Consider the following 10,635-nt stretch of genomic DNA (forward strand, 5'->3'; position numbering starts at 1 on the left):
AGCTTTTCTTGCTTTGCTTTGGAAAAGAATATTATTAGTATACGACAGCGGTGGAAGCCATCAAAGTAAGATATTACCTTTATTTACTATCTCAATTATTAGGGTGAAATATTAATTCATGTGACAAGTAATGCAGCCTTTCTATTCTAAGTGGGGTTCCTTCTGCTTGCTAGAATTGCCATCTTCTTGCACAGGCCGTTGATACTGATTCGTTACGCGTTCACACACACACACAAATTGTCTATATTCGTGGACCATAGTTTTTTACAACGTGACAACGATTTCACTAGCATTGTCTCTCTCACTAAAACACGGTTTCCGGCTTGCTATATCGCCACATCATCATTCCCCTTGATTGGTAAAACCAAAAAATTGCTTTGAGGATCTACAGGAAGATTAAAAAATAAAAGATTTTATTCAAAGTAAGTAGTATTAAAAAAAATTATGATCTTATGGAGGAGATCAATCGGTTAGTCCTAGAATAACTTTTATCTGTTTCCAACACAAACAAGAAACTATGATCAGTATAACATACTTGATCTATATAAGGCTCACTTCAGTCCATGTTAGACCATCCGCAACCGCAAATACATGCTAGTCAAGGAGTATTTGTTACGCCGATGTGTTCATGTGAACTTATAAAGTTTCAATAATGAACTCAAATTAATTTCATCAAAGTGTGCAAAGTAGTAGTAGTACTATTATCTGAGGAAACATTTTCGTTTTGGTTTAGGAATTCAAATAATAGCTTGAAGATAATGATTTTTGGTGCATGGTCAATGAATTTTCATCATGTGTGGCTCTGACTATGTGTAAGGGAAGATTGCTTGATACTTGTTGGGGCCATGTATGTTAAAATTATTGAGGACCAGAAAAAACAGGTCACACTCATGCCATGCAAAAAGCATCTTTTCCGTATAAACAAACAAATCAAGATTGGTAAAAATATATAAATATGGTAGAAAATAAAATAAATCATGTTGCTTTAACCACTTTTGCTTTTGATGATCTCCTTTTTGTGTTGTCACTTTGCCCAAAGTTGTTTATCACTTTTTTCAACTTTGGAAAAGTATGCTTCCTTAAGCTGCTCTGCAACCATATCATCTGCTGCGCTAGCTTTATATTTGCAATTATTAATTATTAGTGTTAAAAATATTTTAAATAATTGAGTGAACTACATAAATGGTACCCGATCTTTATTTTATATCGCTTTTGGTACTTATAAATCATATTTTTAGTACCTGATGCAATTTTATCCCAAAATGCCCTCTAAACAAATACATTTTCTCATTTATGTCATAAAGGATATTTTAGGTATACATAAAATTAGTACCAAAAGTGATATTATAATATCATCTCTCATTCTCCTCACTCTTTATACTATTATTATTAATCAATATTAATATTCTTATTTTGATGTTATAAATTAATAATTAATTTATTTTTAATATCATTCAAATATAGATAATTATAATTATAGTTATAATTATATTTAATTATTATAAAAATATTATTAATATAATACTAAAAATTAGTAGTAATTAATAAATAATTATCGTATAATTATATACATTATGAATCATATAATATTATGTAATAACAATTGTGAATTGTATTCATAATGATATGAAGAGTTGAATATTTTTAGTTAGGTGTTTCAATCTTAAAATGAGTATAAAGTAATGTAATAAAAAAATATTTAATTGATTTAATTATATTAAATAATTAATTTAATTAGATATTTTGTTCTTGATTTATATTATGAATGCAATTGATGTATGTATAATAAAAAATTAAAAAGAAAGAATAAAAAGAAGATAAAAGAAAAAAAGAAAGAAGAAGAAATATAAACTAAGGAGAAAAAAAGAGAGAAGAAAGAAAGATAAAATACTAAAAAAAAAGAAGAAAATGAAGAAGAAACTAAAAAAGAAATAAGAAAGGAAGAAAAAATAATCACATATTTGGTACTATTTAATTAAAATTTCCAAAAATATCCTCCATAACAAAAAATCACATGCTTGGTGGTACTTGAGGTTATTTTTGTCACAAGGTATCAAAAGCGATATAAAATAAAAATCAGATACCATTTATGTACGAAAGTAAAAGATTAGGTAGTTCCCTCTCAATAATTAACTACCTAATTAGCCTCTAATTGTTGCTATCAGAAAAACTGAAACAACATGTTTAGTAGGACGAGACCAACTTTCATGCCATAGATTTCGTAAATATAACTAGAATTACTTTGGTGGGAGTATAAATATAAGTAGAATTAAGACCCCTTCACATTTAATGTTTTTTGTTTATCCTTTTACAAATTCCCCTAAGGAATAAATCTCCTTCATGTACCATCAGTGACAGAGCCATGACAGAGCCATGAATTTTATAATGGGTGCTCAAATTTTAGATACCCTTTTTATCGGCATGACTGAAAATTATTGCAACATAAACAATAGAAAATTGCAAGAGATATAAATGAATAATGAAAGAAAAAAAAAAGTAGAGAATGCGTAATAAAAACTAGATATGTTGGTCATCGTTAAAAAATAAGGTGCAAGTAAATTAAAAAATAAGACTAAAAATCGGATATATGGAAATAAATAGCATTCTGGGTAAAACTCTTTAACATAAAAGTGTAAGAAAATTAAAACAAAAACTCGTGTGAATATAATTCATGTCTGAATCTCTAATGCAATTTCATATAGAAATCGATGGGGTATAATTAATTGCAAAGATTGCTAGAACCGTAAATGATCCCAAAAATTAAGAATTTTCTAATTTAGTAAACAAATGATAATTGACATACACATTGGCATACATATTAACATATACAGATGCATTCATGTCAGGGAGAGTGATCAATTGCTAACATATCATTTAATTGCTAAATACAACTAATTTAGGGTCGTAAGATTTTAGAAAACGTGTGGTCTACAATTTGCCACGTTTAATTTTCATTTTTATTAATTAAATCGAAAAAGATAAAAAAAACTCCAAATTAGGGTTTTGGATGAAAATGTCAATATAGTGTTTCGAAAATATCAACACAATGCTTTGAGAATGTCAACACAATGAGTTAAGAATGTTAAACCATTGCTTATATTGACATTCTACATGTATTATATTTACATATTTTATATAGTATGTTGACATTTCTGCTGTACGAAAAAATTAAAATTTTCGATTTATTTTCAAATTTTGACGTTGAACATATGCATGTAGGATATCGTTGGAATCCTTATAAAATTATCTTTAATTTGATATATGTTATATGAATTTAAAGTTTTGGAATTTCTTTTAAAAGTTAGTTATAACTAATTTTGTAGTTAATTGACATTAATACCCCGATTGATATTTTTTGGAATTAATCATATGGCTGTATTGACATTTTTTTTGGTCGTATTGACATTTCGGGATTGATGATCTAGGACTTTAATTTGAATATCTAATGGCTATTATTTAGTTATAGTTAGCAATTAAGTATTGAGTTAGCAATATAACACTCCCTGCATGTTAGATTATACAGAATAAAGGAGTGTTGGACTAAAATGATTTGACATAAAAATAAGGGAAATAAATTGATTTGTTGAAGAAGGGATCCGAACTTGGGGCACTACGTTGAATGGTTTGGACCAAAATTATTTGCGCTACTTGAGACTATATGAGAATATACATAGTAATAACTACATTAGCTGGGGGAGGTCGTGGCCCCTAGACTCCATGGTGGCTCCGTCATTGAATACCATTTTATTTTCATTACAAAATCTATCGTGTTGAAAAATACTACTACCTACTAAGATCAGTCTCCCATAACCTAACAACGCCAACTGGGGCCCAATCTCGAGTAATATTACCGACATAGGCCCTAAGTTTATACCATTACTGATTAATTAGGCTCAATCGAACAATTTCTTTCCTCTATATACTAAGATTACTGATAAAATGCAAATAATATTTTGTACAAACGTTAAACTATAATTTAAAATGTTAAATTTTAAAATTTGATGTCAACAGATGACACATAGTTTCAACCAGTGTTTTAAAAATAGGACCGGATCGGATCGGCCGGTTTGACTGGTTCAACCGCGAATCGGCAGGCAGTCCAGTCCGGTTCACCCTTAAAAACTACTAGCATGTTGAACCGCCATGAACCGGTGGAACCGGCCGGTGGGACCGGTCCAACCGTGAACCGGAAATCGGTTTTTGAACTTTTTCATTTTTCAAAATATTTTTTTAAAATTTGTTGTTGCTGGGCTTGAGCGCATGACTTCGTCTCTAAATACCAACTCCTTTTAATTATATATTTCTTATATTTTAATTATGTTTTTACCGTCACTAATATTTTACAATATAGGAGTTTATAATTACACAGAGTTTAATAGTTTTTAATATTGTGTAACTAATCATTTATATATTTACTTTTATTTATCTACAAAAAATTTATGAAATTTTATTGTTAATGAAATTTTAATATTTTTACTTACAATTAATTATATGTATAAGGTTAATATTTTTTTTATATTTAATTAATTATATGTAAATTTAATATATTTTCTATATTTTATATTTAATTATATGTATTTAAAACAGTATAACGGTTCGACCAATGATTAAACCGGTTGAACCGTGAACCAGTAGCTTCTCCGGTTCGGTCATCGGTCTGGTTTTTAAAACATTGGTTTCAACAAAAAATGTCAATACAACGTTAATCGGTTGACAATGTTGATGTTGTGTTCACATTTTTTTATTGACGCTACGTATCATCTGTTGACATAAAATTGTGAAATCTAACATTTCATAACATAGTTTAAAATTTATATAATATTTAAAATTTGCATTTGATTATATTCGTAATAATTAATTCTACAATATATTTTGAATAACAGAGTAACAGACTAGCCTATCATTATGTGTAAATACGACGAGTTAATAAAACAACGATCAATGAACAATATGCGAATTCAACAAAACCAAATGATTGTTGATCATTCTTTATTTTTTGTGAGTAGATAATCATTATTCAGAAATGTAGATATAACTTATAAGCAAACCCGAGAAATAAAAATTTTATAATGATTATCTGCCAATAAAAACAAAATGTATACTTGAGGAAAGATACTGTTTACACTTTACAACCAAAAACACAATTTTCTTTTCTTGGACTTGGACAAGTTCTCCTTATTACTCTCTCCGTTTCCGACTAAGAGTCACACTTTTCCATTTCGATACGTCTCCAATTAAGAGTCACACTTCATTTTTACTATAAATAGTAAGTAGGTCTCACATTCCACTAACTCAATTCACTCACATTTTATTATAAAATCAATATAAAAAATGAGTCTCACATTCCACTAACTTTTTCAACCAACTTTCCTTTACATTTCTTAAAACTCATATCCGGTTAAAGTACGACTCTTAATCGGCGACGGAGGGAGTAATATCCTTCACATTTTTTTCTATCGCTAGTTGTTTAAATTCCTTCCACCAAAAAGCTAGTACTTTAGCAATGAAGTCACCTGTTTTGTAGTAGTACTATTGATTCGTGGTCTACATCCTAAACTTGCTTGCTAATTTTACAGCTTGCCTTTTCGGAATAATTTTAAAAAATATTACAAAAATAGTGTTTAAATATTAAAGTCATATACAACCATATATTAACATTTTTCTTCTATTCTTTATCTTTAGGAGTCACTACATAATAGTTTCGTTAGTAACATTATCAAAGACATCATTTTCAATGTTAGGAATTAAGCAATCTTATAACAGTGGTCTCTCGTACTATTACATAGAGAACTCTTAATGGCCTTCATTGCTTAAAATACGCTTTCCATTTAGCAACCGGCAAGATCAATGACAACTTGACTAACAAATAAACAATGAGAAATTTTCATGCTTTCTTGTAGAAACTATCTTCTGAGCAAGACCACCGATCCTAGATACTTGTGAAAAATTTCATCTATTCGCACATAAAAATAAAGCTTTCAAGTTGATTTTCAAGCTTATTCAAAGCAACTCCAGAAAATTATGATGGATAATAACTGGCAAGGTGAAGCAGCTTCTCCAAATCAAATGCAGAAAATAAATCTTTAGGATCGAAACATGTCATGCAATCATGCATAAAAATAAGTCTGTGTTAATTTCACAAAAAACGATGATTTAACTCTTGAGCTTGCATGTCAATCACAGAATAAAATATCTCAACTCGATAATGATGTTTTTCCATCTACTAATTCTACTAACTAGGAAATACATAAAAACTAAAAGTAACTTGCTTAACATCCAAGTCATGCTGGAACTGCATCAGATAATAGTGGAGATTCTTCATTTTATGAGTTCTATGTACTATTCCTCGAGGTACAAACTCATTATCCATGTCAAGCACTATTGATTTGGATTGAATTCTGGCAGAGAAGTTTGGATTTGGAATATTAATTATCTAGGTTTTGAGCTCTAATTTAATACTCCCTCCGTCCCCAAAAAATATGCACTTTGAGTTCGGCACGGGTTTTAATGTAAAATTAGTAAAGTAAGAGAGAGGTCGAGAGAAAAAGTAATTAAAGTATTGTTAGTGGAGAATGAGTCTCACTTCATTAGAGAGAAAAGACTTTTCTAAATTAGAAAGTGCATATTCTTGAAGGATGGACTAAATAAGAAAGATTGCATATTCTTGTTGGATAGAGGAAGTATTAAATAATATTTAATTTAATTTTATTGTGAAATTACTAAAATATCCCTAGATATTTTTAAAATTTGGGGTTCCATGGGCCCCCCATGGCTCTTCTTATCCGCCTCTGTTACTACTCCCTCCGTCCCACTCAAGATGTCCACATTCTTGAGTGACACCAGATTTTGGGAGGAGTTATTATGTGAAATAAGTAGAGAGAAAAAGTAGTTGAATATTTAAATGAGGAGAGAGAGATTTGTTTCTAAATATAGAAAGTGGACATCTTGTGTGGGACAAACTAAAAAGAGAAGGTGGTCCAGAGCCTTTGTCCTAGCGGCAAGGAGCTTAGATATTAATGTATGAGGTGTCGAGTTCGAACCCTCTTGATATCAGTTGTAATTTCCTCTTTTCTTTAGGAGTTTATATGTAATTTCCATCTTCATATAAGAGTTAATTTTAAAAAAAAAAAACTAAAAAGAAGGTGGACATCTTGAATGGGACGGAGGGAGTACTACATATGTATAACTATAAAAATGAATGAAAAAATGTACTCCATCCGTCCGCGAATAGGAGTTCCATTCATTTCAGGCACGAGTTTTAATAAATGTTAAAAAAAGTGGATGGAAGAAAGTTAGTGGAATATGAGTCTCACTTGTATATATTAGTTTTAAATGATATGTGAGTGGAATGAGTTAGTGGAATGTCGTTAATGGAATACGGGTCTCTTTACCATTTATGGTAATTATGAACCGTGACTCCTATTCACGAACGGAATAAAGTGAAAAAACGTGACTCCTATTCGCAGACGGAGGGAGTACTATATAAGAGCATCAATAATGGTCTGACCACTAGTGGGCGGACTAGTGGTCACCACATCAGCATTTCTTAGTCTGACCCTTCTTTCTGCAGTGGTTCGGACTGGTGTCCATCCTATTAATTGAAAACATATTTTTCATTTAATTTTTAATGTTATTGTTTTTTATTTTTGTTACATATTATAAATAGTAAAAGTAAATGAAAAACATACATTACTACTTAAAAAAGGTAAATGCAAAACATACATTACTACTTAATTTTTGATAAAAAAAAAAAAACAAATTTTATATTTAATTTTAATTATTTTATTCAAATAATAAATAGAAAAATATAATATGCTATAGAACACAACAAAGTTAAATAAACACTTAATTAATTGAAAAAAAAACACTTACGTTGCTTAAATTAAATTTACATTACTATAAAAATATAAACATGCTTATAGGAAAAAAGTATAAACAAAATAAGAATCAAATAAAATGAGAAAAATATAATAAAAGTCAAAATTAAAAACAAAATGTTGAGTTTGGGCTTGAACCTAATCCATAACCTTTATGAATTTTTAAGACAAATTTGCCACTAGGCTAACCATAGATTTTGTATTGAAATCAAAGAAAGTTTTACATAAAGCAACAAAAACTCTGTAAAACTAATTGTCCCACATCAAAATCACAAAAAAACTTGAAGTTGAAAACTTATCTATAAAACTACTATTTATCCATATCGAAGTCACAATGAAAGTTGAAGTTGAAAACCTGTCAATAAAAGGTTTACTCAAGAAATGCAAAACTTGTTCATCTAGTGTGAAAGATTATATTCTACAAAATATAATCTTTCACTAATTCACGGATCCCTCTTTTAGTATGGATCATTGTGAAATTATACTTTTTTTAATTTTAATTTAAAGAATAATTTTTTTAATTAAAAAAGTTTGATTTTTTATAATTTAAAATGAAGTCACAATGAAAGTTGGAGTTGAAAGCTAAAAGGTTTACTCAAGCAATGCAAAACTTGTTCATCTAGTGTGAAGGATTATATTCTACAAAATATAATCTTTCACTAATTTACGGACCCGTCTTTTATTATAGATCACTATGAATTATACTAGGTTTTTTTTAATTTTAATTTAAAAAATGATTTTTTAATTAAAAATTTATTTTTATAATTAAAAATCAAATTTTATAATAATAATAATAATAAATTATCGTCCGTCGTCCGTATGACAAAAGAGAGATATGTGATAGAAAAAACCGCGCGCGTTTCTCAACCAAAAATGTGGAGAGGAGAGAGGATACATATTAATTTAATTAGATTTAGACGTAATTATAATTATATACAGCTGGCTTAGGGAGCTATATCCGCGAATTCTGTTAAATAAGAGTCTTCTCCTTTTCAATTAGTTTGAAAGCCTGTGAAATTCACAGAGCTATTTGCAGTTTAATGGAGTCTCATTGTTTTCCTGAGGGTCTTGGGATTCTGGTTGTGTATTATGATCATGATCATGATCCTCAAGGCTTGGACTCTCTTCACAAGATGCTTCTCAAGTGCAAATACAAAGGTTCTCCATCTATTTTGTTCCATCTCATATATACATTAAGATCTTATATATGTATTCTTGTTTTCAGCAACTATATGTAATTCAGCACAAGAGGCACTTCATCTGCTCGACACACGAGAAGAGGAATTCGACCTAGTACTCGGTGATGTCGATTTGCCAGACATGGATGGTTTCGAGTTTCTCCAACAAGTAGTCCATAAAACGGACATTCCAGTAATAAGTGAGTTGATAATTACTAGTAGATTTGTATATGAGTTTTAAATATTTAGGGTTTAATTAGATATTCACAATTTACTCATTGGTACGAGTGCAGTGATGTCTGATGACGGAGAGACGAGCAAGGTGATGAAAGGGGTTCAGCACGGTGCCTGCCACTGTCTCCTCAAGCCCATAAGGCTCAAGGAGATCCGCAACATATGGCAGCACGTGTTTCGGAAGAGAATGCACCAACAAGATGATAACGCTATCATTGGTGTTGGCAACAAAAGAAAACATGCTAATATGATCAATACTGTTGGTGTTGGTGCAGATCCTGATCCTGATCCCACCCCTCTCAACAAGAAACCTAGGGTGGTTTGGACCCCTGAACTTCACCTCAAGTTCGTCAATGCTGTCCGCTGCATTGGAGGATTAGAGAGTAAGTGACTTTGTATATAATACTAGCATCTGTTTCTTTGGTTTATGATTTATGGTTTAATTATGATTTTGTGTGTGTGAAGAAGCTGGCCCCAAGAAAATACTTGACTTAATGGCAGAGCCATGGTTAACAAGAGATAATGTTGCTAGCCACTTGCAGGTTAAAATGCTATGTTTTTTCTTATAGTAGTAATCATCTAGGGTTTTGATTCCATTGATTTCATGTTTTTGGTTTTCCAGAAGTACAGGATTTCCGTGAGCAGGCAAAAGAAAGAAGATGAGATCAAAGCAACCTATAATGGAATGAATTTCCCAGATTCACAGCATAACATCGTCATAAACCACAACCAAACCGGCATCGGTTCCATACCAATGGTGGCCAATCATCGAGACACCAGCATCGGCACCGGTTCCATGGCCAATCATGGAGACACCAGCATCTGTACAACTCCAATGGAGTACATTGATCCCCCAATGGTGGCAGATCAGCGATGGGAGTACATCGATCAGCGATGGGAGTACATTGATCAACCAATGGTGGCCAATCAGCGATGGGAGTGCATTGATCAGCGAATGAAGTACGGTAATCAGGCAATAATGGAGTACGTAGATGAGCCAATGGTTCCCAATCAGGGAATAAAGTTAATAATGGAGTACGGTGATGAGCCAATGGTTCCCAATCAGGGAATAAAGTTTAGTGATGAGCCAATCGTTCCCAATCAGGGAATAAAGTTTAGTGATGAGCCAATCGAGTACAGTGATCAGGTACTCGAAGCCAACTACAACCGGAGCATCAATACTCAATACCCCACTCTCCGAGGATGGAAGCAACAGACAAAAATCCGTGCTGCAATAGCTTAAGCATCAGCTATGCCGTTGGAACTCATCATGCAAACGCATACCAACAACAGAAACTTTGTGGTAAATTTGACTATTTTTAAGAATTTATAAATACTACTATTAC

At 31.1% G+C, this 10,635-nt stretch overlaps 1 protein-coding gene across 1 annotated transcript; it reads left to right on the plus strand.

The window, feature by feature from the left end:
- The first annotated feature begins 8,918 nt into the window (after positions 1–8,918).
- LOC125206346 (two-component response regulator ARR11-like) lies at positions 8,919–10,635 on the plus strand. Its single transcript, XM_048105613.2, has 5 exons — positions 8,919–9,035; positions 9,103–9,255; positions 9,349–9,672; positions 9,755–9,831; positions 9,912–10,635. The coding sequence occupies exons 1-5, from the start codon at positions 9,011–9,013 to the stop codon at positions 10,530–10,532; spliced, it is 1,200 nt and encodes a 399-aa protein (XP_047961570.2). The 5' UTR covers positions 8,919–9,010; the 3' UTR covers positions 10,533–10,635.

Source organism: Salvia hispanica, chromosome 6, assembly GCF_029641045.1.
Source record: "Salvia hispanica isolate PSC_SH4W2 chromosome 6, Shi_PSC_v1, whole genome shotgun sequence".
NCBI classification, from domain to species: domain Eukaryota; kingdom Viridiplantae; phylum Streptophyta; class Magnoliopsida; order Lamiales; family Lamiaceae; genus Salvia; species Salvia hispanica.

Bases quoted from the DNA above. Each gene is read 5' to 3' on its own strand.
- LOC125206346 (XM_048105613.2), top strand. From the start codon at position 9,011: ATGCTTCTCAAGTGCAAATACAAAG. The intron at 9,256-9,348 runs GTGAGTTGATAA...GTACGAGTGCAG, and splicing joins AACGGACATTCCAGTAATAA to TGATGTCTGATGACGGAGAG. The intron at 9,673-9,754 runs GTAAGTGACTTT...GTGTGTGTGAAG, and splicing joins CTGCATTGGAGGATTAGAGA to AAGCTGGCCCCAAGAAAATA.